Source organism: Nyctereutes procyonoides, unplaced genomic scaffold, assembly GCF_905146905.1.
Source record: "Nyctereutes procyonoides isolate TBG_1078 unplaced genomic scaffold, NYPRO_anot_genome, whole genome shotgun sequence".
NCBI lineage: Eukaryota > Metazoa > Chordata > Mammalia > Carnivora > Canidae > Nyctereutes > Nyctereutes procyonoides.
In genome coordinates, this window is record NW_026575121.1 from 7,652,567 (window position 1) to 7,677,787 (window position 25,221).

The 25,221-nt window shown below is 35.3% G+C and overlaps 1 protein-coding gene across 1 annotated transcript in view; it reads right to left on the reverse strand.

The window, feature by feature from the left end:
* Window positions 1–1,978: 1,978 nt before the first annotated feature.
* DNAJC15 (DnaJ heat shock protein family (Hsp40) member C15) overlaps window positions 1,979–25,221 on the reverse strand; it is a 75,596-nt gene continuing 52,353 nt past the window's right edge. The window contains exon 6 of the mRNA XM_055336093.1: window positions 1,979–2,204. Coding sequence (XP_055192068.1) covers window positions 2,134–2,204 — 71 coding nt within the window. The 3' untranslated portion in view covers window positions 1,979–2,133. The remainder of the gene's footprint in view (window positions 2,205–25,221) is intronic.

A 25,221-nucleotide genomic window follows, 5' to 3' on the forward strand; every position in this document is an offset into this window, starting at 1 on the left:
ACATTTTTGAAGCATAGCATTTAGAAAACAACATTTTCTTAGTGCTTACAACTTTATGATATCTATTCTATGTACGTGTTCCATTGCAGGGAGGTTACAAAGATAAATGACAAGATTCTTGCTCTAAAGATTCTTGCATTTTTAGTAAGAGAAATAAGACATGTTACACAAACAGGTTTTTTCACAAGGTACCAGGTAATACTATCATAAGTGAGGAATAAAGTGCTTTGGAAATTTATTCATTCATTCAACAAATATTTACTGGGTACCAATGCAGCAGCAAACAGATATGATCCCTGCTCTCAGAATACTGACAATCCATGATATTACTTTTGGTGGTAACAGAAGAAAAAGAAGGATACATTTTAGCTTGACCTCGACCTATCCCTAGGCTTCTGACATGTGGAGTTCTGGGGATTAGGACATTTAAGGAACAGGGATAATAACGAACAGAAAAATGAAAACTACTAACCCACAAGAAAATTAGGACATGCACGGGGACTTTAAAGCAAGAGCCATATTTTAGTGACTCTAAGATTCATTTCATTTTCAGTGAGGCCATTATTTTACATACTGAAGGAAAAATACTTAAATTTATAGCAGTGGCTCTCAACTGGGGCAATTTTCTCTCCGAGGAACATTCGGTAATGTCTGCAAACATTTTTGGTTGTCACACTGAAGTGGTGTTACTGGCCTTTAGTAGGTATAGGTATAGACAGGGATGTTGCTACTCATCCTACAATGCACAGGAGAACTCTGCACAAAGAGGAATTATTCACCTCAAGATGCCAATATTGCCAATGTTGAGAGCTACCAAATTATGGAATGTCATACATTACGATATGTATCTAGAATGTTTAAAAAGTATTTTAGGTAGATGAAATATAGTGGTTTAGTTTACCTGGGATGACCCAGGCTTTGTAAAAGAGTATTAGTAACTAATGCTGACACCCTGTGTCTGAATTTGTTTTCTCACCTTTGGGATAGTAAAGTGATGGTGACCGGGATCTATCTGAGATAATTTCACGCAATATAAATTAAAGGGCTGGTCCTTCAAGAGCATGTGTCCATCTATTACTTTTGAGATACCCTGTACTCTAATCACACTAATAAATCCTATTTCTGCTAATTGTGACTGATCTCAAGGGAAACAATACTGACTCCTCAATCTCTTATTAATTGTATTTAGAGCCCAACTCTCATGCCACTTATTCTTGGAAGCTCCTCCTTATGCTCTCAGTTTATAATATTCTTTTCTTCTTTGAACTTTAGCATATCACCTGTACTTTTCTAATAGTGTGATTTATCTTTCTTCTAAATATAACTTCTTTGGGGTCATGATCTATGGTTGGTTCATACCTGTAACTCTCAGAGGACCCACTACAGTGCCTTACAAATTATAGGTGGTCAATAAATATTTGCAGAATGAGTAATTGAATAAATATACAGTATTAAATGGCTATAATTAAAGACGAATTCCTCAGACTTCTCCAACTTCTTTTTCTGCCTTTCCTCACAGGGCTCATTTTGCAAAATCTTTAATCATTTTAGTAGCTCTCCAAGTTCTCATGCTTCAGTTATACGGTCTCAGAGAGAACACAGTTCTTTAACAAATCCTAACCACTACTTTACAAAACACCATTTAGTACATTCGATTGAGTTTCTGATCATTTCCCCATGGGATGGCAGTCAGTGTTTGATCTCAAAATATTTAAAGCACCTTACATAGGCATAGTACTAAAGTCCTCTGAGGAAACAAGAGACAATGTGAATATAAATATCAGCAGTAAGAAAATTTATACTTATTGCTCAAATCCCACATTACTGATGATGATACTTAAGTGAGGGTGGGGAGCCAGGAGAACTTAGGACTAACGGAACAAAAGTCTTAAAATGTATGACTATCACAGAGAAAGGAAGAAAATAAAAATCAGTTAAAGAATTTTAAGGTGTTCCTTTAAAAGATAATAAAAAGACAGACTGTTAATCTTTTATTATTATATGCCTTAATAGTGGAATAAATTATTGTGGTCAGTACATGTATGAAAATCATGAATACCATAGTTTAATTTGCTGGACCTTTTTGTTTTAAATTCCCCCATCTTTTCCTTCAGAGTGATTCTTGGGCATCAATCAATGTTTGGTGGTTGCTTCTAGCAAGTCTTTTGCTTCATTTATTTTGGCTGCTAAGTAAGGAGATCCACCTGAGAGGACAAAGAAAACATAAATGGATTAAAACACACTTCATTATTGACATTTTTTAAAGTCTCAAATAAAGAAAAACACTCTTAATTAGAATTCTCTGATATTTTCCCACACATACATCCTCTTGACAAATTATTTTATAAGCTAAACAGAAATCACAACAGCATAAATTAAATTTGTTTAGTGAAGCACTACAGATACCCAACAATCAAAGATAACCTGAGAAAAATAATGAAAGAAAGTTATGATCAGGAATAATTTGAAAAACACTCAAAACATTTCACTGGTCAGACACTGCTACTCAAATATTTGATCAGAGAATTTTTTGAAATTAAGTAAATGGTTAGGTAAATAAAGGTCTCACTCCAAGACTTTTTCTGTAAAGGGAAAAACATTCAACTATGAAGGAGAGTATCTTTCTGAAGGAGGTAAAGCAATCCAAGGGAACTTTCAGAGTCATATCAAACCTTACATTTCCACAAAAACAAAAAATATGTTAGAAAATGCAAGTATATAGTATTCAGTTCTAACAATCATATTTATTAATACAGATAAATGAATTAAAAATATAATAGGGCAGCCCTGGTGGCGCAGCGGTTTGGCACCGCCTGCAGCCCGGGGTGTGGTCCTGGAGTCCCAGGATCCAGTCCCACGTCGGGCTCCCTGCATGGAGCCTGCTTCCTCCTCTGCCTGTGTCTCTGCCTCTCTCTCTCTCTCTCTGTCTCTAATAAATAAATAAAATCTTTAAAAAAATGATAATAAAAATAATGTTAAAGGAAATGCTCCCTGTTCTCTGCAACAATCCTAATTAGAATACTTAAGGAGTAGTCTTAGATTCACTGTGCCCTAAAATAAAATTACATCAGTTCTTTTTTTAGAATTCTTTGCAATGAATCCTTTCTAATGCAAACAGCAAGAGGGAAGGAAATTGAGCTGAATTTCAAATTCAGAATCATTATAAATCACAAACAGAATCTGACATACAAAAATACTAGTTCCAGTCATATTAAAGCTATTTAAGCATTAGAGGCCTTCTAACTTCTAGTCCTGAACATTTTCACTGCTTAACACTTCAGCTAACAATCATATTATGGTTCACCAGTTTCTTTGTGTTTGTTTTTATTTTTTATTCTCCTCTTGAGTACAAACCATCTATGGCTTTGAAAACCTCCTAAGACCTCAACACAACATCTTGTGTTGAGCAACACAACTTACAACAAACCAAAACACATCTACATAGCATTGGTGCATAAATTGTCCAAACCATATCCAAGCTCTTATTAATATCATACCACCCACTTTATTCAGGAAGAAGAAAGCAGGGAAAACATCAGCAAATACGATGTAGTAGAAAGGGCAACACTGGAGGAAGCTATATTTAGCTTTTTGAGTTTTGCCCTTGAGGATACTACTGACATTTTCATATCAAGATCTAAATTGCTATAAACACTTATGGAATATATCACGGAGTGTCCTTGAGTATACAGTAAGAATTACAAATGAAGTTGAAAGTCTCCATATACACTTGATCATAAAATAAACTGATTTCATGATTATCTTTGAAAATGATCTTGGAATTAGGTAATGTCAATCTTGGTAAGATGTTTAAATGTTTAGAGTTACCAAGGTAATGCCAGGCATTTTATATATCCTCAACAAATATTAAAATATTAATTGAACTCAAATATAACCTGTAATTGATTGATTGATATGCATCCTGGATATTTAAATCATAGGCCATAATATGCTCATTTAGCAGATAGGAAAAAAACAAAGGCACTTAAGATTAAAAGTTGCCTTAAACATTACATTTATTGATGGAAATGTTAGAGAAAAAAGATTGACAATTTATTTAGAATACTGTTGAATTACCACTCATCCTTCCTAAGTTAAAGAACAGTGGACTTTTGATTTATGTGCATGGTAGAAAATTTGGTCTGGCTCTCAGTCTACCCTTCTATCTTCCTAAAACTTGGAAAGTTCCCAAGCCCCAAACTACAACTCCTATATTCTTTTCAAGTAGTGTTTGACTCAAATTAGGATCAGTGAGGGGCAATCTTGTGAGATTTGGAAGGCTCAAGTGACAGAAAGGCTTTCCTGCTGGCCCTCTTTATTATTGGTGCTAGCAAATGAGATTACGGGATAGTAGTGACAGCAGCTGTGCTTCTTGTACAGTTCTAGTGGCAGTCTATGAGGTAGTAGCTTCCCTGACAGAGCAGCTCTATAATTACTCGCAAAGTCATTTTTGTCAGACTGTTGGGAAGTCTGAAGGAGTAAATTCTAGGTCTGTAAACTCTAACTCATTGTACTTAATGGTCTCCTGCTTAGAACATCCAGTTTCTGGCACTGAATCTTGACTGATTTAACAATGTAGGACACATATCCTATTATTTAATGGACACAATCTACTTTTGGATCTTTCAGTCTTGCTCAAAATTCTTGGGAGAGTCCCCTGAATTCCATTTAGTTAGAACACTCACCCTCACGCTTGATCTCTATACCATTGTACCTTCACTAAACACTGCTGGAGCTCTTCCGCCTTGGGCTACCTGAACTATTATGTTTTAGATCAGCTGTCCCACTGACACCAACTGGAAGAGCTGAATAAAATACAAACACGTAAGTATGAAAGCACTGGAGTTCTACCAAGTCGGCCAGGTCTTGAGGGCCAAGATCCTAGAGAGAAGGAAAATGCATTGTGATGTGCCCAACATTCTGCACTATTTATAGCCTTCAAAGAAATCAGACGCAAAATAGTACATATTATACAATTCCACAATTCCACTTATACGAAATGTCAGAAAAGACACATCTAGGAGCATCTGGGTGGCTCAGTTGGTTAAGCATTCGACTCTTGATTTCAACTCAGGTCATTATCTGAGTTGTGAGACTGAGCCCTACATTGACCTCTGCATTAGGCATGGAGTCTACTTTAAGATTCTTTCTCCTCTTCTCCCTCCGAGCGTCCCTCTTCTTCCTCCAAAGAGAGAGAGAGAGAGAGAGGACATATCTAATCTATAGTGACAAAAAGTAGAATGGTGATTATCCAAGTTGGGGTGAAAGACTGGCAATGGCAAAGGGCACCAAAGAACCTACTGAGTTTTACAATGTTCTGTCTTAATTGTGTTAACAGTTACATGGGTATAAACATTTGTCAAAATTCATCAAACAATGCATTTAAATAACTTTTTATGTGTGTAAATTATATCTCAATATAGTTTAAAAAAACATGATAAACAATCTAAGTGACATACATAAAACACTTCACCCTGCAAGTATAGAATATGCCTTCTTTTAAAGGAACAAGGAACATTAACTGAAGTTGACCACGTGGTATGTTATAAAGCAAGTCTCAACAAACTTCAGAGACTGAAATCACGACAAGCAGTATAACTTGGAAGTGTGTTCCATGGACTAGTGCTGGTTCAGAGGTGTTAATGGACCACAACTAGATAGGTTTAGATATTGAGAATAAGTGTCTAGAAAATATAGCCTCTTGATGTAGTATTGTGTATCTGTAGAATCGAAAAAAAACAAAAACAAAAACAAACCAACCCTGGGACTTTGCTCTTACATATCTTTTTATTTCAATTTTCTAACAAATTCATTTTAATTATATTTTTTAAAAGTTGCCAGTCCAACAGAGATTGGGAAACAAGTCCTCTATCACAGACCGTTTGAGAAGTACTATATAAAGTATGCTAATTGACTTTAGTGGAATTAAGCTGGAAATCAATAACAAATACACCTAGGAGACAGATCCTAATGCTTGGAAATTAATCACTAGATTTGTAAATAACCCATGCATCAAGGAAAATATCATACCAGAAATTAGCATTCAAGAGAATTGACAAAGCCAAAGGTTAGTTCTCTGAAAAAAACTGATCAAATTCATACCAAAGCATTTGAAATTTAAATGAAATAAATTCTAGGAAAAATGTAAGGTATCAAAACTGATACATAAGAAATGAAGAACCAAAAGAGATTCTATCTATCTGAGAAATCAAATCTGTAATTAAAATCTTCCCACAAATAAAAAGCCTGGTCAGGATGGTTTTATCAGTGATTTTTTCCAAAACCTAGAAGAAAAAAAACACATTTCAACTCTTTTTATGACGCTAGCATATCTTTGATAACAAATCCTGATAGAAATATCACAAGATGAACACAGATGCAAAAACAAATCAGGCTAAATATCATGACCAAGAATCTGAGACTGGCTTTAACATTAGAAAATTAATCAATGTAATTCATCATATTAACAGAATAAAGAATAAGTATCCTTTAATTATCTCAACAGATGTACAAAACTCAATACACATTCATAAAAACTTTTCATAAACTAGGAATGGAAAGGAACTTCTTTTATGTGATAGAAGTTGTCAAAAAGTATCACAAACATACTTAGTAGTAAAATGTTGAGACTTTTGGCTCTGAAGTCAGCAACAAGAAAAGGATACCTACTATGATAATTTCTATTTAACACTATATCAACGGTCTAGCCATTTTAATAAATGTTCCTTTCCATTCACAATAAAAAATAAATAAGGATTAGAAAGAAACTGTCATTCTTCATAAATGATGACTAGGTATATAAAAAATCCAAAAGAATCTAAAGACAAAATTATAGAATTAAATGAATTTAACAAGTTGCTGGATACACAATAACAATATATACAAACCCAACTGTTATGCCGTAGAAAAAAAATGACTTTACAATATAAACTTTTGAAACAAAACAATTTATAGTAGCACTTAAAAAATTGATACCAAGGGATAAATTTAACAAATTAAGTATATGATTATAACCCAGAATACTTAAAAGCCTTATTGAACAAGTTAAAGATAACTTAAATAAGTGGAATGATATGTCTTGTTCCTGGCTTAGAAAATTCAGTGTTGTAAAGATGTCAGTTCTCCTGAAATAGATCTACATGTTCATGGCAGTCCCCAATAACCCCAGGAGGTTTGTGTGTGAATGTGTATGTGTGCACTTGCACATCTTCACATGCATATCAATGTGATAATTCCTAATTTATATTAAAGTACAAAGGGTCAAACACAGTGGAAAAATTATAAATAACAAAAATTTGAAGGATTTATACTACAAAAAAAAAAAGATTTGTCATGAAGCTACACGAATTAAAACAGTATAGCATTGGCACAAACACAAATTAACCACCAAAAGAAGACAGAAAATACATAAATGTCTCCAAAAATATCTAGCTACTTAAATTATAACAAGGCAATACTGTAGATCACCAGGGGGAAAGAGTGCTCTTTTCAGTAAATAATGCTAGACCACTTGGATATCTATCTTAAAAAAACCTGAAACTTTATCCTTATCTCACACCATATACAAAAATTGATTCCAGTTTATTACAAATATAATTATTTAAGATAATAAAGATAATTTAGAAATTATCTTCATGACCTTGAGACAGGCAAAAATTCCCTAGACAAAACAAGAATGCACTAAGTATAAGGAAAACTTGGATAAACTGGACTACATTAAAATTAAGAATTTCTGTACAATGAATGGACACTATTAAGAGGCAAAAGCAAGCCACAGAGAGAAGATACCTACAACACAAAGAATCATGTCTATTAATACCAGAATATATGATGTTCTCAAAAGTCAATAAGAAAAGGAGACAACACAACAGAAAAAAATGAATAAATGCAGGATATTCATACTATGGAATACTATACAGTAATAAAAATGAGGGAATCATTACTATAGCATTCACTGCTACATAAATAAATCTCATAAAGATAATTTAAAAAGACAAATATAGAAAACTGTATACTATATGATTCTACTTATATGAAGTTCAAAAATAGGCAAAGCTAATCTATGGCAATAAAAGCCAGGACAGTAGTCACTTTTGGGGAGTGGGGAATGACAGGGAAAGTACCTGAGGAAAAGTTTTGTATGATTTTCTTAATCTGGGTAATAGCTACCTAAATGGGTTTACTTTGTGACAATTCATTGAGTTGTACACCTATAATCTGTGTGTTTTCATGAATGTATATTTTAATTTTTAAAAGTTTATTGGGGGTAGCTCCGGTGGCGCAGCGGTTTAGCACTGCCTGCAGCCCAGGGCGTGATCCTGGAGACCCTGGATCAAGTCCCATGTCAGGCTCTCTGCATGGAGCCTGCTTCTCCCTCTCCCTGTGTCTCTGCCTCTCTCTTTCGGTCTCTATGAGTAAATAAATAAAATCTTTAAAAAAAAAATAAAAGTTTATTGAAAATTTTACTGAGATATGTTGACCTCCTGGAGTTCATTGACACTACATATTCATACTGTCCAAAAATCACTAGGGCACAGCAAACCTATGATCAAGACCATGATGAAGAAAACAGTGACTTTCTTCAAGCCCATAATCTCATCCCAGGTCCCCTTTCTTCTGGAGAAGATTGTAATCATGACTATGATTTGTCATTTAAGTATGCCTACCTACCCATTAGATAATAAATATTTTGAAGAGCAATCTTGTCTTAGATACCTATGTATTTTCGACACAGTCCTGAGTACACAGATGGGGCTTGAGACACTTTTTGTGGAGGAGTAGGAAAAGTGATTAGTCACTACTCCATTATTTTCTTGCATCAGGTACCAGCTTCATAGAAGTAAAACCACTCCAAAGGTGCAGAAAACAGGCAAACAAGAGTGTAACGAGTAGGTGCTCTAAAAATACATAAATGCCTACAAAACCCTAACTAGCACAAAAGAAAATAAGCAAATATTCTATAATTAATGTTTCAAAGTTAGGTAGAATTATTAATAATGATATATAACTAATAGTATTAGTTATAATTTAATAATAACAATTGTACCTAATTAAATAATAGTCGTTACTAATGTGAGTTTCATAATTAGCACACCAATCTGAGGAATGAGAAGATACAAGTTGCCTTATATCCTTGGGTCTTTCTTATACAGATCTTTTCATAGATTTTTATATATTCTTTAACTTTCATTAAAACTTATGAATGTCTACATCCCAAATCTGTAAGAAAGAAGTAAAAAGTATTACCATCTGCTGATTTGAAGGCTTCTTAAAGGGCACCCACATTTCTTAAAAGAAAAATGTTAAAATCAGGCACACAGATTGACTTCTGGCATGAGGATCTGCTCCCCACTGGAACTGGTAAAAACTATGTAAAATACCCCAACCATCTAAGCCTCTGAAAATGGTCTTAAAAAACAAAAGTGAAAGAGAAACATTTATTCAATAAAATCTATAAAAATTCAGTAAGAAAGGCAGGAAACTGTGGTATTTGAACCAAAACAGCTCCTTCCTTCTCTCCTCCCAGCTCAGCCAGACACAGACTTCTGCTGACTGCTGAGGCAAAAACACAGGGCTCCCTCTCTCCCCAAATCCTGAATAAAAGGCTTACTTTCTGGGAGCAAAAGGATCTCCATATTTCTCTTCCTGCCCCCAGCTGCCTGATACTGAGGTTAAGTTCTAAGCAAATAATACAGAAGCTCTACCTTAATTGTGGCTTCCTTAGAATACTGGGCCTCAAGAGCCCATTTCCCAGTCCATAAGGCATGGTAGTTCCACACAGGAGAGGCAAGGCACAAAGACCTTAGGCTGCTGTTCCCTGTATTGCATGCTTAGCTGCTACAATGGGGGTTTCACTTGGAGAGAAGACTGCCACAGTTTCTACCCTCAGCTCCAGAGCCCTAAACAGGCCATAAAACAGAGAGCCCCTAATTTATTTCCAAAGGAACTGACTTCATTTGCAACAGATTACGGAGGGTGCTCTCAAGGACAGTACAGGGACAGCAGAGGTTTTAAAAAGCAATTGGGAGGAGATTCATGAATCCAGTGAATATACAGCTTAGACTGTAGGCCATTTCACAGGACAGTACAAACAGCAGTGATGAGCCCTCCTAGGGTCAGAACAAATATCAAACACTGACCTCAGAAACTGTTCCATCAAAGGAAAAATTATTTGATTGTGTTAGAGAAATTTATGTCTTACAGCATTGTTGAGAACGACTGAGTAACTGGTCAGAAATTAGTGTAGTTTACAGTTGGGTATGATCAAGAAAAGAGAGGAAGAAGAGTGCCCTATCAGTATCAGTGTCATCCCATGATGACTGATGGCATATCCAAAGCTATGCCTTCTTGAGGAGCAGTGTAAGAAGCTGAACAGTGTGGGGTGGGGGGGTGTGACTTCCCTAAAATAATCTAGGCAGTTACTAAACAAATAAATAAAAATAATAAGGCCTCCTTGGGGTGCACAAGTTTCCAGAGCTGCTACAATACATAATCTAAAATGTTCAGTTTCCAACAAAATACTATAAGGCCTGCAAAGAACAGGAAAGTATGACAGTATGATCCATACAAACATAATGAAAAAACAGCAACAGAAACTACCTGTGAAAGTGATCAGATGTTGCATTTATAGGAAAAGATTCTAAAGTGGCCATTTTACAACAAGATTTAGAACAAGATTTAAAAATCAGTAGAAGTGCTCAAGAGTAGAGCTGGCATAAGAAAGAATTAGTGAGTGAACTTGAAGATAGAGCAATTCAGATTATGTAAACCAAAGAACTGAAAGAAAAAATAACAGAGCCTCAGAGACATGTGGGACATCATTAAACTCACAAATATACATGTAATGGGAGTATCAGAGGAGAGAAAAAAAACACAAAAAATCTTTAAAGAAATAATACTTAAAACTTTCCAAAGTTTATTGAAAAACAAAAATCTACACATCTAAAGAGCTCAACAAAATCCAAATAAGATAAATAAAGAGATCTAAAAACAGATAAATCATAGTAAAAATGCAAAAAGTCAAAGGAGAAAATCTAGAAAGTAATGTTAAATTAATTAAATAAAAAAATTAATTAAAGGAACCCATTAGATCAAAGTGGCTTTAATGCTTTAGTAGCCTGTATAATCAAATCAAAACCTAAGGCTGTAAACTCCTCAACATTAAGAAATTGAAACCTGAAGACAACTAATCACAGTCAGCTAGGCTTTTCCAAATAAAGCAAATGCTTAAGCTATAGTCAATCAAGTAATTTCTTTGTTTTGCTTCTGCCTCTTCTCTATAAAAGTATTTCCCTTAGCTCCTGTCAGTGGAGTGTTCTTAACCAATTCCAGTTTATAGATTTTTTGCTTAAATAAACTCTTTAAAAATTTTTTAAAGATTGTATTTATTTATTTATTTATTTGTTTGTTTGTTTGTTTATTTATTTGAGAGAGAGAGAGAGAGAGAGAAGAGGGAGGGGCAGGAGAGGGAGTGTCAAGCTCCCCCCTGAGCAGGGAGCCTGACACGGGGACTCAATCCCAGGACCCTGGGATCATCACTTGAGCTGAAGGCATATGTTTAACTTACTGAGCAACCCAGGTGCTCCAAACTCCTAAAATTTTTAATATGCCTCAGTTATCTTTTAAAAGTAGCAAAAGAAAAACAATGTGTCACTTACAAAAAAAAAATCCTCCAACAAGATTAATAGTTGACTGCAGAAACAATGAAGGACAGAGGCAGTGGAATAACACAATCAAAATCCTCAAAGAAAAACAGTAGACCAAAAATCTTAATTTCAGCAAAGCCTTCCTTCAGAAATGAGGGTAGTACAAACAAAACTGACAGAATATGTTGCTAGTGGACCCACTTTAGAAGAAATACTAAAGGGTGTTCTTTAGGCTGAAAGTAAATGACCATAGATGGTAATCTGAATTCATACATACAAAGACCACTGGTAAAGATAAATATAATTATAAAAGACAATATAAACACGTATTTTTCTTTCTTCTCTTAATTGATTAGAAAGACAACTGTATAAAATAATACATATACATAATGTATTTTGGACCTATAACATTTAGAAATATATGCATAATATATTTGCTAGTAATAATACAAAGGGAGTGTATGAGAATAAAGCTGTAATGGACTAAGGAAATAACAGCAGATGGTAAAATAATAATTCTAACAATGTACTGTTGGGTTTGTAACATTAGTAGATGTAATATATTTAGCAATACCACAGAAAGGGTGAGATGGGAATAGAGCTACATGAGACTATTGTTTCTATGTATTACTGGAATCTAGTATAAATATGAAGCTGAGTCTGATAAACTAAGATACATATGATAAACACTAGAGCAATCACTTTTTAAAAAAAGATTTTTATTTATTTGAGAGAGAGAGAGTGTGTGTGTGTGAGAGAGCACAAGTGGGGAGCAGGGAGGGGAAGGGCAGAGGGAGAAGGAGAAGCAGACTCCCTACCATGCAAGGAGCCCAATGCAGGGCTCAACCCCAGGACCCTGGGATCATGACCTGAGCCAAAGGCAGACACTTAACCTACTAAGTCATCCAGGCTTCCCAATCACTTTAAAAAAAACTCAAAAACTGTGAAAAACTTATTAATGAAATTAAAATGCTACATTAGAAAATATTCATTCAACATAAAATAAAGTAGTAAAGGAGGATTAATAAAGGAGTAAAAAAGACATAAGACATAGAAAACAAAAAAGTAAATCAGACAAATATAACTATGTTAATAACAATATATATGAATGGATTAAATAATCCAATCAATCAAAAAGTTATTAGATTTGATTTAAAAAACATGACCCAACTACATGTTGTCTGCTAGAGACACATTTAGATTCAAAGACATAAAGACTGAAAATAAAAGGATGCAAAAAGATGTATGATGAAAAAAACAACCGTAGAAACCCTAGAGTGCATATACTCAATAGGCTTTAAAACAAAATGTAGGGATCCCTGGGTGGCGCAGCGGTTTGGCGCCTGCCTTTGGCCCAGGGCGCGATCCTGAAGACCCGGGATCGAATCCCACGTCGGGCTCCCGGTGCATGGAGCCTGCTTCTCCCTCTGCCTCTGCCTCTGTCTCTGCCTCTCTCTCTCTCTCTGTGTGTGACTGTCATGAATAAATAAAAATTTAAAAAAAAAATAAATAAAACAAAATGTAAATGAGAATTTAAAAAGGGACATATAATAATGATCAAAGGATCAATTAATTCATTAAGAAGATGTAACAATTATAAACATTTTTGCATTTAACAACAGAACACCAAAATATATGAAACAGAAACTAACAGACATAAAGAGAGAAACAGACAATTCAACAACAAAAATTAATGCCCCACTTTCAATAATGGATAAAGCAACTAAACAGAAAATCAACAAGAAAACAAAAGAACTGCACAGCACTTAAACCAACTAGATCTAAGAGACACCTATAGAACATTCTACCAAACAAAAAACAGGATAAACATTCTTCTCAAGTGCACATGGAACATTCTCCAGGAAAGACCATATGCTAGGCCATTAAACAAACCTAAAAAGATAGAATACGTTATGTTTATCAAACACAATGGTATAAAATTAGCAATAAAAATAAGGACAAATTTAAGAAATAAATATGTGGGAATTAAACAACATACTCTGAACAATCGAGTCAAAAGGGAAATCCAAAGGAAAATTAGAAAGTACTTTAAGATAAATGAAAATGAAAACACAACATATTAAAATTTATGGAGTACAACTAAACTAGTGCTTGTAAGGCAATTATAGCTATAAATGCCTATGTTAAGAAAGATCTTAAATCAATGACCTAACCTTCAACGTTAAGACACTAAAAAGAACAAACCTAAAGCAAGTAAAAGGAAGGAAACAGTAAAAATTAAAACAAATTAATGAAAGAATAGAAAAAATATAGAGAAATCAATGAACCCAAAAGCTGGTTCTTTGAAAAGAATCCTTTAACTTGTTGATCAGCAATATAAACCTTCAGCTTGAAAAATAAGAAATGCTGAGAGGTAAATTTATAGCATTCTATGCATATATTAGAAAATAGGGAAAGTCTCAAACCAATAATTTAAGTTCCCACCTTAACCTAAGAAATGAAGGAACACATTTGAATTACTAGAATTAGAAACCAATGTTACTATCAACCTTAGAGAAGTAATAAAGATTACGAAAGAATACTATGAACAACTGCATTTCAACAAATTAGATAATTTAGATAAAATGGACAAACTCCTTGGAAAAACAAATTCTGAAACTTGACTCAAGAAGGCATAGACAGGGGCAGCCCGTGTGGCTCGGCAGTTTAACGCCACCTTCAGCCCAGGGCGTGATCCTGGAGACAATGGATTGAGTCCCAGGTCAGGCTCCCTGCATGGAGCCTGCTTCTCCCTCTGCTTCCTCTACCCATGTCTCTGCCTCTCTCTCTCTCTCTCTCTGTCTCTCATGAATAAATAAATAAATAAATCTTAAAAAAAAAAAGGCACAGACAATCAAAGAGACTTATCACAACTTAAGAGACTGAATCAATAATCAAAAAACTATGCACAAAGAAAAGGCCAGGCCTAGCTGGTTTACAGAAGAGGAGGAAACACTTCCTAAACTCATTTTAAAAGGCCCACATTATCTTGACACTAAAACCAAAGACATCACAACAAAACTACAGACTAATACTTCCTATGAATATGGATTTTAAAAACTCAACAAAATACAAGCAAACTGAATATAGCAACATATTAAAGAATTATACAGCAGACCAAGTAAAATTTATCTCAGAGATGTGTGGTTGATCTAACAACTGAAAATCAATTAATGTAATCCATCACATCTACAGAGTAAAAAAATAAAAGTAGAAGGGAACTTCCTAATCTGACAAAGGGTGTCTCTGAAAAACCCACAGTTAATTATACTAATGGGGTAAAGATCAGATGTTTTTCCCTAATAATCAGAAATAATATAAGGATGTCTGTTCTCACAACTTTTCAATATTATACTGGAGACTCTACTCAGGGCAATTAGGTAAGAAAAAGAAATAAAGGTATCCAGACGGGAGAGGAAGAAGTAACACTACCTCTATTCCTCTATTCACAGATGACATGATCTTATCCTGAACCCACTAAAAAAACCACAGGAAATAATAAATAAGTTCAGCAAGGTTGCTAATTACTGTAAATCAAGTAATATCATTCCCATCACACTTAAAAATAAAGGCCAAAATTCTTAGTATAGCTTTCAAGGTACTCCAACATTTGGCCTTGGGTGTGCTATCCAATCATATTTCCTACCATTCTTCCTTTTGCTCATTATACTCTGGCCAATCTCTTCATAATTCCATAAACATATAATATGCTTTCTTTTCAAGACCTTTGTACTTGATGATCTTTATGCCTGAAATACTCTTTCTTCAGATTTTTGTATGACTTTCTCACCCAGGTGTTTGCCCAAATGTTACCTCCTTACAAAGAATTTCTAGGATGCTATAATACTGCAATTGCAGAAGGCAGTTACCTCTCTCCAGCTGCCAATCTCTATTCCCCCTACTTGTTTTTCTTAAAAGCACTTATCACGGGACATTTTCTACATTAGCCTTTTCTGTATAACAAACTACCCCAAAATTCAGTGGCTAAAACAAATGGTTTTTGTTTTTTTTAAGATTTTACTTATTTATTCATGAGAGACACAGGCAGAGGGAGAAGCAGGCTCCATGCAGGGAGCCTTACGTGGGACTCGATCCTGGTCTCCAGGATCACACCCTGAGCTGAAGGCAGTGCTAAACCGCTGAGCCACCCGGGCTGCCCAACAGATGGTTTTTAATTCTTGCTATTCTATGGATTAAGCTGGGTGGTTCTTCTGAGTTGGGTCAGGTCTGCTGGGGCTGGATGGTCCACAATGGCCCCACTGGGACCTTTGCTGGGACAACGAAGTCTCTTAGTCTTTCATCCTTCAGGAGGTGTGCCTGGTTTTCTTCACATGGTGGTCTCCAGGTTCTAAGAAGTTAATAGCTGATGCTGTAATACTTTTGAGCTCAGAATTTACACAACTGCACTTCTACTATGTCCTATTGGTCAAATCAAGTCACAAGGCTAGCCTGAATATAAAGGGTAAGGAAATAGACCATCTCTTGATGTGAGATGTTAAAAAGAATTTGTGGACAATTTTAACCTACCAAGTTACCTATCTGCTGCCTTTCTCAGTAGAATCTAAGATGTGTGAAGACAAGATTGGTTCTCTTGTTCAGTGTCTGGTATACTGTCTGGCTTGGATTAGATACTCAATAAATGTGTGTTGAATGAATGACCACTCATATGACATTGCTTCCAGCTCTTCAACATCCTGTTTCCTTTCCTCTGAATACTACTTAGTTTGTCAGTATCCTTCAAAATTTGGAATCTAAAAAAGATAACAAAATTTTACACAGGGTGCCTAGTGCCTAAGTGCCTAGGCTCAGATAGGTAAGTATTAGGTGAATGAATGAATGACAAGTACAGAAGACCGTAGTAACATTCAGTCTTACAATACTGATACTGTGTGTCCTTTAAGGCAGCTTAAGAACTCAGTGACATATTTTTAGTGGCTTTTACACTATTGAATCTTGTGGGCTTTGAGATCAAATATACCCCCATGGCTCCTTTACAACTGAAACATTCCCAAATCTCTGCCCTCTATTTATACAATTGATTTAAAGAACCTAAAAGAACATTATATTTATCCCTGTCGAATTTAAATTTAATCTCTTCTAAATCACTGATCTCTCTCTAGTTGATCATTTCCACTGACACAAAAACCTGCTCAAAAATGTTTAATAAGGTTCCAAAAAGTGTATTTAAAAAGTTAAAAACAAAGAAATCGAACAAAAAAAAAAATTCTTTCCCTTAATGCCACATCCCTGTCTTCCAGCTACGAATCCATTTCTCTCCTTTTCTTCCTCACAAAACTTCTAAAGAAAGTTATTTATAGGGGATCCCTGGATGGCTTGGCGGTTTAGTGCCTGCCTTTGGCCCGGGGCATGGTCCTGGAGTCCTGGGATCGAGTCCCACGTCGGGCTCCCTGTGTGGAGCCTGCTTCTCTCTCTCTCTCTCTCTGTCTCCCATGAATAAATAAATAAATAATATTAAAAAAAAGAAAGTTATTTATATAAACTAACTGAACTTTTTCATCCTCCTTTCACTCTTCAACCCACCACCAATTAAACTGTTTTTTAAGGTCATCAAAGTCTTCCAAAGTTGCAAAAATACTATGGACCCTCTTCTCTGCCCTCATCTTAATGGTTCTCATAGAAATACTTGGCACAGCTGATCACTGGTTTCCTGAAATATATTCCTCTCTTACCTTCTATGGCACCTTTCTCTCCACTCTACTCATTTTTTTTAAATTTTTATTTATTTATGATAGTCACACAGAGAGAGAGAGAGAGGCAGAGACACAGGCAGAGGGAGAAGCAGGCTCCATGCACCGGGAGCCCGATATGGGATTCGATCCCGGGTCTCCAGGATCCCGCCCTGGGCCAAAGGCAGGCGCCAAACCGCTGCGCCACCCAGGGATCCCACTCTACTCATTTTTTTAAAAATGTTTTGGCAAATGCAAATTTTTATAAAGATTATGCTATTTATATTAACATGTAACAAGTTTAATATTTTTTTTAAAGATTGTTTATTTATTCATGAGAGACACTGAGAGAGAGGCAGAGAGAGAAGCAGGTTCCATGCAGGGAGCCTGATGTGGGACTGGATCCCGGGACTCCAGGGTCACGCTCTGGGCCAAAGGCAGGCTCTAAACCACTGAGCCACCCAGGAATCCCAACAAATTTAATATTGTTAAATGAATTAATACATAAATATCTTTAAAACTTTCTCAGTTTTACTTTCTAGTATTACAAATATTGATAGAATCCATACAAAGGCTTTTTGGATCTGAGACTAAAAAGCTTGAAAACTTTGCTTTCATACAAAACATAGGGCATTCAAGAAAAAAATTACTTTGTATCCCAAAGAAGACCTGAAAACCAAAAGGAGGAAATACACAGAAAGAGAAACAGAGGTGAGCTAGATTCCTGAAGTATTAGCCAAGAATCTTAAAATAACTAAGTCATATATTTAAGAAAATTAATATGGAGAAGATAAATAAAAACAGAATTTCAAAGTAACTGGGATTCCATAACAAAGATTTGGAAATTTTAAAAGATTAAACTAAGAAAAGGCTTAAGAGCAGATTAGACAGTGGAGGGTAACAATAAATTAGAAGAAATTAATAACAAATATCTACAAAAAGGATAGAAATATAGAAGAGAGTATAAAAGACATGAAACACGGTGAAAAAAAAAAGGAACACGGTGAAAAAAAAGTGGGAACCAAATGTGCACATAACTGAAATTTCAGAAGAAAAGGAGAGAATAAAGAGAGGAGGCAATATTTAAACAGATTACAAGTAATAGAAGAGAATTTTCTAAAAATTTTTTTGAAACTTTCTCTTTTTAATTTTTTTTAGATTTTATTCATTTATTTATTTATTTGTTTATTGAGAGAGAGAGAGAGAGAGAGAGAGAGAGAGAGAATGAACGAATGAATGAATGGCTGGGACACAGGCAGAGGGAGAAGCAGGCTCCATGCAGGGAACCTGACATGGGACTCGATCCCGGATCTCCAGGATCACACCCCAGGCTGCAGGCGGCGCTAAACTGCTGCGCTGCCCCGAATTTTCTAAAATTAATGAAAGACTTTACCCCACAAATTCAAGAATCTCTACAAACCACAAGCAGGATATATGCACAAAAACCTATACCAATTCACAGCATAGTAGGATTGCTGAAAATCAAAGACCAAAAAATCTTAAAAGCATTCTAAGCTCTCAGTATTCTCTAAGGAGTGACTGCTGCAACATTTTACTTTACACTTTATTAAGTCAAAGAGGTATGCTGTCTTCTTTGGGTAATTACTAGAGAAATAGGTTTTTATTTTTAAGTAGATCTATGAAGTTCAAGTCACTAAAGAAAAAGACACACAAATCTTTTAAAATTTTGGATGAGCCAAAAGAAGTAAAGAAGAAGGAACATAAAATAGATGAGTCAAATAGAAAACAAACAGTAACATGGTATAAATACACTCAAATATCAATAAGTACATTAAATGTAAAAGAACTAAACACTTAAAATAAAACCCAGGGGCACCTGGATGAATAGAATAGAATAGATTCTGTTCTATTATTTGTAATCTGTTTAAATATTGCCTCCTCTCTTTATTCTCTCCTCCACTCAGACAGCTGAGTGACCAACCGACTCTTGGTTTTGGCTCAGGTCATGATCTCATGGGTCATGGGATTGAGCCCTGTGCTGGGCTCCAAGATCAAACAGAGTCTGTTTGGGGATTCTCTCCCTCTGCCCTTCCCCTGACTCATACATGTGTGTGGGCACGTGTGAGCTCTCTCTCCCTAATAAATAACTACATCTTAAAAAATAAAAATAAAAAATAAAACCCAATTGCACACTGCTTAGAAAAGACAAACTTCAAACTTCAAACATTAAGATATAGAAAATCTGAAGAAATTGATGGGAAAAGATATACCATATGAACACTAACCAAAAGAAAGCTGGTGAAGCTATAGTTTCCAATAAAGCAGGCTTTATGGCAAGAAGCACTACTAGATATAAAGGAGGATATTTCAAAATGAAGAAGGGTCAATCCACAAGGAAAAGAAAACAATTCTAAATTATCTGTACCCAAATCATATAATCATACTATCACAATAAGTAAAGCAAAACAAACACACAAAACCTAAATGGAGAAATAAACACACAACCATAGCAGGTAAATAAGAAGTCAGCAAGGATATAGAAGATCTAATCCAGCAAACAAAATCTACCTTACTCATATATCTTAAATACTATAGAATATACACTGTATTCACAGAGTATTTGCCAAAATTAATCATAAAGTATGATTCAACTACTTCCAAAGAACCAAAACCAGAGTATGTCCTCTTCCCAAGTGGAATGAAGATAGATATCGATAATATAACCAAAAATAATAATAATAAAATAAATATAGCCAGAAAATATCCAGTCACCAGAAAATTAGGCAACATATGTTAAATAACATGAGTGAAAAAAATGTTTTGAAGTAATGATAGCTAAAACTAATGATCTGAATATCCAGTTTAAAAAATTAGAAAAAGAAGGATGTCTGGGTGGCTCAGTGGTTAAGCATCTGCCTTCGGCTCAGGGCATGATCCTGGAGTACCGGGATCGAGTCCCACGTTAGGCTCCCTGCATGCAGCCTGCTTCTCCCTCTGCCTGTGTCTCTGCCTTTCTCTGTGTCTCTCATGAATGAATGAATGAATGAATGAATGAATGAATGAATAAAGAAAGAAAGAAAGAAAACAACAAATTAAACCCAAAGTTAGCAGAAGAAATGAAAATAAAAATTAATGATACAGAAAACTGATTTACAAATGGAGAATAACATGGGATGCCTGGGTGGCTCAGCAGCTGAGCATCTGCCTTCGGCCCAGGGCGTGATCCCAGGAGTCCAGGGATAGAGTCCTACATCAGGCTCCCTGCACGGAGCCTGCTTCTCCCTCTGTCTGTGTCTCTGCAGACTTTCTCTGTGTCTCTCATAAATAAATAAATAAAACCTTTTAAAAAATTTACTTAGGTATATATTTATGATTTGTCCCCTTTTCTGCCTGTATACTTCAATATGAAGATTTAAAAATAAAAAGTGGTAAGGAGAGACTGAGGAGAAAAGTGATTTCTTAAAAAGTAAATTAAATTATATCACTCTAGTGTTTAAAAGCTGACAGAAACTTCCCATTGTCTTTAGACTCAAGTTCATGTATTATATATATAGCACATACAGCATTTCATTATTACAAAGCATATCTGCTGTTTTCACAATGTGGACACCATCTCATTTCTGGCTACCTCTCCCCTTGCATATTACACCCCTACCACGCTACTTTTCTTACAAGTCCTTAAGCACACTATATTCTTTCCTCCCTTAGAGCCTTTGCAACCTTCCAACCACTCTTTACACAGCTAGCTTCTTTCCATCCTTTAGGTTCCTCTTCACAGAGGTCTTCCCAGTCACCATATAAAGCTGCCTCTTTCTCCTATTCTACATCTCTACCTGTTGTACCCTTTGCTATACTTACAACATTAAAAAGTTTACTTATTTTTTGTCTGTCTTTCCATCAGAATACATGCTCCATGAAGAATCTAGTTGTCCTGTTTTATAGTTAAAGCCCTAAGATTCACCACAACATCTGGTACATTACAGAAGTTGAATATTTTCTGAATGAATGAAAGAATAGTTGTAGTTTCATATCAACATAATAAATCTTTAGAATTTTTTATATGACCATTATGTATTATCAAACCCAATTCTATTTTATCTGTAAATTTTATTTGCATGCCTCCCTTTTGTCCATTTGCTTATTCATTCACTCATGAAAAAAAAATTAAAGAGTTTAAGTGTCAGCCTTGGAGATTATGAAGATGAATAAGCCATGTTCTTTACCTTTTAAAGACTGCACCATTTATCAAGGAAAATCAATGTGGATAAATAAAATTATACTTTTATCAAAAAAAGTTATTAACTCAAGTACAAAACCTTAAATCTAATTAAAATGTTGTAATAAGGGAGAAAAAAGATGAAACCTTTGAAACAAGTAATAGTCTAGTACATCTATCAAAAAAGGAAATCAATCTAATTAGGCATCACTTTTTTTAGTGAATCCATTTTGACTCTTGGTGATCATGTCTTTCTTCTTGTAAATGTTTATATCTTTTAAGTATAATATATCATAATTAATTGTAATATACTATTACCAGGACTTTTTGTCAAATTTAGGTTCTTCTACAATGAGAATAATTAGGGAAAAATCCATTCAATGGCATACTTTGATTTGTTTTTAGTCCCAATATCTAATTTAAATTTTATTTAAATATTATTAAAGAAAAGTGAGAGTACTGTACACTTATTGAAAGGGGACATAAATGAAAAAAGAATGAGAATCTCTACTGCAGGCAGGCAGATTTCAGTTAAATATAAGGAAGAACCCTCTAGTAATTAGAGCTGCCTACCATTGGGCTTCTTGTAAAAGCAGGAAGCTATCCATCACTAAAAATCTTCCAAGGACAGGGAACAGGATATTTTCCCCAGGATAGAGTAGAAACAGTCTTGATTTAGCAGGCAGCATTGATCAGATCAGTGTCCCTCACACTATGGTGAAGAAGCACTTTTTTTTTTAAATGTCAAATTTGTGGTGGATGATACATTTACAAATTACAAAAGTATCACACATTTGGATGTTGTTGCATGCAATGTGCAACAATGTGCAACTGCTATAAAGGTTTCTAAATACTTCCTTTTGATTTCTGTCTTTAACTTGTTGCATACAGGTAACAAATTAGCTCACATGAATAAACAAACTACACTTTTGAGTATCAACCAGATTAGAGAGTTTATAAGAGATGACTGAAGTTCTACAGCTTTTCAAATTTACATTTTCTGTCTTCCTATTTACACTAAGTAATAACAAACTACTTATTTGCTAACAACCCACCTCTCTCTTTTTTTTTACCCACCTCTCTTTTTTTTAATTTTTATTTATTTATGATAGTCAGAAAGAGAGAGAGAGAGAGAGAGAGAGAGAGAGAGAGGCAGAGACACAGGCAGAGGGAGAAGCAGGCTCCATGCACCGGGAGCCCGACGTGGGATTCGATCCCGGGTCTCCAGGATCGCGCCCTGGGCCAAAGGCAGGCGCCAAACCGCTGCACCACCCTGGGATCCCAACCCACGTCTCTATTTAGCAATTTAAAAAAGCATCATCTAAAAGATATTTAAAAGACATTGATCTGAAAGCATTAGATCAACTGAGATTTTATCTCACGAAATTGAATAGCGAAATTTACTTTGTACCAAAACACATTTGAATGTTCATTTAAAACTGGTTACAAAAAATTTATTTTCAAAATTAATTTCCCCACACCTAATTTTCTCATGTCACTTTCTTTCCATAAGCTGATAATGAAATGTGTGACAAATTCTTGTTGATCACACATTTGAAGTTCTAACTTTGTCTTACTATACTAGCTGGCAGCAAAACCAGCAGAAAAGCGACTTGGGGATGAAGTGGGGGTACATTTATGAATTTCAGAAGCATGGAATACAAGATTTAAATTTTTGCAAGTACCTATATAATAGTCAGCACTGACCTTGCCAAATCAAATATAGTAGTCAGAAAAAGAGGAGACAAAATTAAGAGCTGCCCGTTCTCCTATTTCCCCCATTTCTTCTGCCTTTCTCTCTCAGAGGACAATGAGACATTTTTGTTTAAAATCTGTTATCTTCTTCTCATTAAAAACAAAACAAAACCACTTTCCTTCTCAAGAGACCATTTCAGGATTTATGAGTTATCTCCCAACTCCATCATCCATAAATACTTTCCCTCCAGTAATGCCAATATTCCTTTATTCACCCTACTTTTACAAGAGCAGGAGTTCTTAACTGTGAACATATGCATGGGTATTGGGAAATCTATGAACTCTCTGAAACACCAAATGTTTTTAAAACTAGGGGTGAATGAACAATTATATGAACAAAATGTCCACAGTTGTCAATACATTCTTAGAGGGTACAATAATCCAAAATAATTAAAAGCATCTTTTTTTAAAGATTTTATTTATTTATTCATGACAGAGAGAGAGAGAGAGAGAGAGAGAGAGAGAGAGAAAGGCAGAGGGAGAAGCAGGCTCCATGCAGGGAGCCCGATGTGGGACTCCATCCCGGATCCCGGATCCTTCGGCCCTGAGCCGAAAGCAGACGCTCAACCGCTGAGCCACCCAGGCGTCCCAAAAGCATCTTTCTTAAGTAAAAAAATGTGATCTTAATAGAAATAGAGGGTACAGGTTCTTCATTAATAGAATAGGCAAATAAAGATATTATATTACTTAACAAAAAGGACTTTAGAAATAAATCAGGGGGATCTCTGGGTGGCTCAGCGGCTGAGCGCCTGCCTTCAGCCCAGGGCGTGGTCCTGGAGTCCTGGGATCGAGTCCCACATCAGGCTCCCTGCATGGAGCCTGCTTCTCCCTCTGCCTGTGTCTCTGCCTCTCTCTCTCTCTCTCTCTCTCTCTCTCTGTCTCTCATGAATAAATAAAATCTGAAAGAAAGAGAAAGAAGAAAGAAAGAAAAAGAAAGAAGAAAGAAAGAAAGAAAGAAAGAAAGAAAGAAAGAAAGAAAGAAATTCATTTTGTAGAAGACAAAATTGATACTTGGAGAGGTTAAGGGAATATTCAAGGTCATATTGCTAGCAAGAAAACAGAAGCCAGAGAAAAACACCAGGTTCCTGCTTCCAGATCTATTCCTTCACCTCCTGCTACTACACAAGGCCAGAGAGGATATCAGTAAGCATCATACAGGCAATCAACAATCCCACCTCTGATAAATACATGACCTCAGAATAAATCAAATAATTCCGTAAATACTACTGGCTCAGAAAACACACATTTCCTTTTCTTACTAAAGATATCTAAAAATACATTTTCTCTTAGACACATTCTAGAACTTGATTCCTTGCCAGTAGGCACAATCAACAACTTGTCAATCATCTGAAAGACATGAGCGCCTGATCCTACTGCAATCAATCAGAGAAGGGCATACACTTGACCTGGAAGGGACAAAGGATGTTTAGTAGGAGGCAGAGGGCTTCAAGGAGGCACTTTAAACACATTTCTTTCTGAGTCAATTACTCTGAAAGCCCACAATGCAAAGTAAATTAGTTGAGTGGATCTCTTAGTAACTGTTGAAGCTATTTAGAAATTTTAAGCAAAACCTCTTTTCAAAGTTTATTCTCTTGTTTATTCACACTAAAGAACAGCAAATAAAAAAACCCAAAGATGATGTTTAGTGAAAAGAATTTTTATAGTACATAATTAAATGAAAAAACTGAAAAAGAATGCCCTACTTTGGTGTCACTTAGGATGTGTACAAATCCAAAATTTGTTAATTTTTTTTCAAAATAACAAGAAAACTGAAAGTCTGTAAATAAGAATCCAAAAAACCCTTCACTCTCCTCCCCCACTCCACCCTTGACTTCTGAAATACAGTGCAACTTTCTACCATCTGTTATTTTAGAAAAGAAACAGTAATGAACATATGGGCTTTCTCTCTCAAGCAGCTGTAGTGTAGTTAAAGTTATAATAATTGTCTTTCTGTAAG